The 6,000-nt window shown below is 36.1% G+C and overlaps 1 protein-coding gene across 1 annotated transcript in view; it reads left to right on the forward strand.

Annotated features, from left to right (window-relative positions):
* The window catches only part of LOC145689198 (prostaglandin G/H synthase 2-like), a 64,102-nt gene extending 59,993 nt beyond the window's left edge, over positions 1–4,109 (forward strand). Inside the window, exons 5-6 of the mRNA XM_081763333.1 lie at positions 2,274–2,417; positions 4,027–4,109. Coding sequence (XP_081619459.1) covers positions 2,274–2,417; positions 4,027–4,109 — 227 coding nt within the window. The remainder of the gene's footprint in view (positions 1–2,273; positions 2,418–4,026) is intronic.
* The last annotated feature ends 1,891 nt before the right edge of the window (positions 4,110–6,000 follow it).

Here is a 6,000-nt window from a genome sequence, read left to right on the forward strand (position 1 = left end):
AGAACTGGAAGCTTCTAGTGCTTTCTTTCACTCATTCCGACGATCAAAATTTTTACAATATTCTCCAGCAGCAGCTGTCGCGTTACATGTGCTGAATATTAATGAATTACCTTGTTCTACGTGTGTGATCTGCATATTTTATTTCCGAAAAGGTTTTTTCTGTATTCTACTTGTCCAATTAACATTTCTTTTGACCGGAAACATTTATTATATGTCATGTTACCTCCGGCCGCACCTGCATACATTATGTGTCATTAGTATGCGGGGAAAAAGGGTGTATCCATTTTTTAAAACGTGCATTACCAAGTGCTACCATGTCAGAAAAGTAAAGCAGCTTGCTACGTGTTATGAATACATAATTATGACCTTGCTTTACTTTTATATTACATACTACTAATTACTTGCTTCTTTCGTGTACCCAGGAACGAAAACACTAAAATCTTTATCACAGACACGTTGGTCAGCACGAGAGGAGGCTTGTACATATATATATGAAAACTGGGATATTGTAATTCAGACCCTTACTCATGATCCTTTTGAGAAACCTCTAGTTCGAAATGAGGCCTTATCCCTCTTGAATCAACTAAGCAGGTTGGAAACAGCTTTCATGATCACTTTTTGGAATGACATACTGCAGAGATTCCAGAGTGTCACTGTGAAATTACAAAGTGTCAACATAGATTTAACAATAGTACATGTTGAATCACTTGTGAACTTTAAAACTTCTCTTCATGCCATGTTCAACTCTTATGAGCGAAAACCCATGGAGAAAATTGATATGGATTACGAATGTAGTTATAAAAGGTTTAGAAAACGTAACATTCAAGCCGATGAAGTAAGAGACAATGAGGTTTTTCTAACAGGAAGAGAAAAATTTAAAGTTAATGTGTTTCTTCCTATTCTTGATAAATTGCACGTCGAATTAATTAGAAGAAAGGAAAACTATAAAATGATGTCTGAAACTTCATGTTTTCTAGTAAGTTTCTGCAAAGTTCTTGTCATTTCGGAGCGCGCAGCCAACCTTCAGGCTACAAATGAAACTGATCTCGAATCAACATTTTCAAATGAATGTGTGCATTTTGCGGGACTTTTGAAAATTAGAGGAATCTGTGACTCACTAGCAGAAATGTTAGCATTTACACGGAAAGAAAAGTTGCGTTCTGTGTTTTCAAATGTGGAGATTGCATTAAGAATATTTTTGTGTACTGCTGTAACAAACTGTTCCGCTGAACGTTCGTTTTCGGCTCTAAAAAGACTGAAGACGTATCTCCGTTCAACGATGTGTAATAAAAGACTAAACGAGTTATCTATTCTCCACATCGAAGCAGACATCTTGATGATGGACACATCAACTTTGAAGAACTTATATACGAGTTTGTAGCAATCAAATTGAGGCGGAAGCACCTTCATTTATGACTCGTGAATTTAATTTCTCAATTTAGGTATAACACATAGTTTTAGGTATAGCACATAGTATAACAAATAAAATGAATTGTCTGGACTAGGCCTATTACTTTTATTATTGATTTTTATACTTTGCTTCTTATTTCAGTATGTTCACTAATTTTATATTAGCCTTAAAATACTGCAAATACTGTTTTTCTTTTGAGAAGGGCGCGCATTAAATTTGTGCCTAGGGCGCCGACGAAGCTTAATCCGCCACTCCACTTAGATATATCATAGGGAATTTTGACGGGTTGCCGATTATTTTATTTTCCAGAGTTGGCAACCCTACAAGGAATCTATGGGGCGTCTGTTCCATCTGTCCTATTCACCAGACGTCTTCTTCAAATTACTATTTGTTTCGATCGATGTAGCAGCATGGTCTGCTTTCTGAACATATCAGATCTTTTGAACATATTGAAAAATGGATCGATGGGTAGATCGTTTCAAAAGAACCTGATTTTTCTTTTCATAATGCAATTCACGTGTTACCCAAAAAGTACAGAAAAGTGTAGCTTTAGATGGGTAGTGCTTTCATTAAAAATATAATGTGCCGTTGTTTTCAAATAAACATGAGTTTTTGTTAAGAAAAAAAGGCGAGAATTAATTTAAACACCTAATAAGATCTAGGGTTATTATGTGAAAATATGTTGATGTTTTCTGTCTGCTTAGTGGGAGAAATTTCATACGCATTTAAATGGTGTCGGTAAGTGTATAGTGAGATTTAAAAAAAGAAAAGTTTACACACAGCATCAGAGAAAAATGCGTGAGGGATTTAAACCGTAGATGTAAACATAAAACTCATTTGATTTTTCTTTCTTTTTCTACAGGTAGAGCAAAAATGATAGATAACCCGGTGAGATATAACTCGGGATACGACTATATCACATTGGAATCATATTTCAATCGTTCGTACTTTGCACGAGCTCTACCAAGAGTTCCCGCCAATTGTCCAACTCCTACGGGTGCAAAAGGTAAGTAAAATATGTCACTTCTTTGACAATTTTGAAATCCAAACAGGAAATTTTAAGTAATTTCTTTAAAATAATCACCATAACTGAATGTCTTTTAAATTAAATGTCTTGTATATTAATGATTAAAATATGAAATATGTATTTTCCATATAGGGGAGAGGGGGGGCATTGGTACGATTTTTACTTACCCGAGATTTTAGAACATATCGTCAGCTTGAGAAACATGATTTTTTTCCTACTTAAACTGTGATTCTTTAGCTACATTTACAATGTACAATATTGTTTCTACTAATGTTCTACCTGGAGTAAATTACATTTTACGAAAGGTCTGCAATCAGTACCAATCTTCCCCATGTGAGGGCAGATTGGTACTGGCTTGGGGCAGATTGGTACGAGCAAAATGAAATATCACACAGACGTTTTGATAATAGATATAACGTAATTTTTTTGTTTTATTTTTCCACCAAATATTTTGAAATATAATATTCTATTTAACTTTCACAAACTCAAGTATTTTAACAATAGATTTAGGGACCTACAGCAGCAAAAATGCAAAATAAAAACATGTTTCATAAAAGGAATGTGAAGATTTGTCAGAATTTTTGGCTTAAGTTTAGAGTTGCCCCTCCAGTCTGAATTTGCCCTTGGACTTTGCAACATAAAAAAAACAGCGCTTAAAGTATTAAAAACTGTTACATTTCACTTAACTTCAGTACTCCGTGTACTTAACAAAAATTTAAAAGGTTTTCTTCATTATTTTTGAGCATCCGTTACACCTATTCGCCATATTTTACAATAGGGGAGGAGCCAGGGGTCCTCCATGTGCACCCCCCCTGATCCTTTGCGACATTTATTTTTATATTACTTACAGTCCAAGGAAAATTTTAAGCCATGTTCCCAAAAAAGAAAACTGGCTCTACTATAAAATAGCGGGCCTTTCTTTTTAACCTTTATAAGACCAGCAGGTATTTCACGGAAAGCGTAGACCTTCACTTTGACGGTCCTAGAGATTCCCCTAATTATCACAGGGTCATGAATAATACCTCGTTGGAAAGCTTATTTTACGTAGATTCCAATGAGGTAACAAGTGAGGAGATTGTGCATTATATGTAGAAGAATAAGAGGAAGTAACCCCGCAAAAAATCTGAAAAAAGACGTTTTCTGGAAATCGTGGAATGCTGGCAACACTTGCTACCATCGTACGCAGGCAAAATCACTCTAATGTATACACTGTACGTTGGTGTCAATAATATTAAAAAATCAAATACATTGGTGCAATAGAAAGCGAGTTAAACATTCGATACTCGTCAGTACTGAGGACCGTCCTGAATAAGGTTTTTTAAGGGCTAGAAATAATACTCATGTTGATGACCCTGGTGATCTCCCTATTTAACACAGGACCATGAACTACATTTTGTTGCAAACTTTTTTCAACCCAGAGTCCAGCGAGGTAACATCTGTACAGATTGTAGGATATTTGTAGAAGAGGAGGAAGAAGCTGCTCAAGAAATTGAAATATAAATTGGGAACAACTGCACTGGCAACACTTGCAATTATCTTACGCAAACAAAATTACACTAATGTGTACATTATATTTTTATATTAACAGTATCCAAAAATTATAGACATTGGTGCAATAGAAAGCAGAATAACAGCTGCATACTCGTTAGTACTGACGATTGCCCTGTCTGAGTAGGGTTGGAGTGAAAGGCCAAGTTGTTGGTGCCAGGTGTGGAGTTGGCAAAAACGGCAATGTGATTAACGCCACTTAGTTTAACTGTTTAAGAAAAAACATTTGAAGATTTGTTGTTGGTAAGTAGATATATGTTGCGTTTGGGTAGAGAAATGGATGGTGACGAATTAGGTTCAGATTGGCCTCAGTCTAAGAAGAGAAAAACTGCTGAAGATTCTCAAAAGTGTATTATTCATTTTAAGAACTGTAAAGGTGGACATTTCACTCATATTTTGAAATTACCCAATGCGCAAGAACGGATTGATAAGTTACTGGAAGTGAAAAGTAAAAGACAGTTACAAACGTCACCAACAGAAAGACTTGATGAGATCTGTTCCCAAATTCCAGATACTGTGCAAGAAAGAGATGGTTATCACAGGGAGTGTTATCAAAAATTTACCAAAAACCTTGATCGACTTAAAGCTCAAACATCTACCTCCTCAGTCAAAGATGAGAAGTCACTCAACGCCACGACGATCACAGTCTAAAGATCGAATCCTCTTCCACCCTGATTGCATTTTCTGTAATGTAGCTGAACCTAAACGCATTTATAAGAATAAAGCCAGAACAAGTGAAAAAACATCTCTCTTCGAGTATGGTGGTGGAAACACTGTTCTAATGTGTGCTGAAGCGAAAGGTGATGAAAAGCTTTTAAGGAGAATCAGAAATGTTGATTTATTTGCAGTTAAAGCCAGATTTCATCCATCTTGTAGGAAGTCCTACTGTAATATTGATACCCACTGGAGAACTAAGAATGAAGAACAAAAGCTGATACAAATGCAGATGGAGGAAGCACACAAAAATGCTTTTGAAATAGTTCTTGAAGAGGTTAGAATGAAAGTCATACAACTCAAATTGATTATGAAACTTAAAGATTTGAATGGTTTGTACATTGCAGAATTAGAAAAGTCAAATTGTCGGAATCCAAATCATAGATCTGAAAAACTAAAGGCAAAATTATTGAAACATGAAATCAGCCAACACATCTCATTTACTCAGAGCAAGTGTTTTCAAGCTGTCCTTGTTTACAGTAAGTCCCTTGATATTGATACCGCAGTCCAAATGGCTTTTCAACTAGGATCAGAAAATAGCATTGAGAATGCGGCCAGAAATCTTCATGATTCTATCATTAGAACATTCAGAGCGGAAGGAGACCTTAAGTGGCCACCAACGGCAAAAGAACTTGACCAAGATGTCAAACTTCCGAAGAACTTGGAAAATTTTCTGTCCATTGTCATATCCAACAGAAAGGAACAGCAAAGTGATAAAACCAAGAAACTTATTTCTTCAATAGGCCAAGACATCTGCCGGGCCACAACCAATGGACAATGGAAGATGCCAAAGCATGTGTTACTCTGCATGAGTCTTAGACATTTATTTCGAAGCAAGGAACTAATAACCCTCCTCAACAAACTGGGTCATTGTGAATCGTATTGGTTTAGTTTGGAGGCAGAGACTGCAATGGCTAATGAGGTTTTGAGTAAATCTTCTGTTGTATCTGATGCTATTGTAATAAGGCCAAGTGGGAAATTTCTTTTTCATTCTGAGTTTGATAATTTTGACCAGCATGTGAATGAATTGACGGGTGCTGGCTCTGTTCATACAGCTCATGGAATAATGCTGCAGGAAGTAGAGGAAGATGACATCAGAAGTGAATGTATCAAAGATACAGAAGTAAGGACCAAACAGAGAAGCTTGAATTTAACAATTAACCATGACTTACCTGATTGCTTTGTGCACATTCGAAACAGTCCTAAGTTAGTCATACATCAAATTCATTATTCAGAGGGGGAATCAGCTTTCTCAAAAAGTCTTCAAAACAACTTGTGTTGGGTGTGGCTAAGGTCTCAG

This window comes from Thermobia domestica, chromosome 7, assembly GCF_964235325.1.
Source record: "Thermobia domestica chromosome 7, izTheDome1.hap1.1, whole genome shotgun sequence".
NCBI classification, from domain to species: domain Eukaryota; kingdom Metazoa; phylum Arthropoda; class Insecta; order Zygentoma; family Lepismatidae; genus Thermobia; species Thermobia domestica.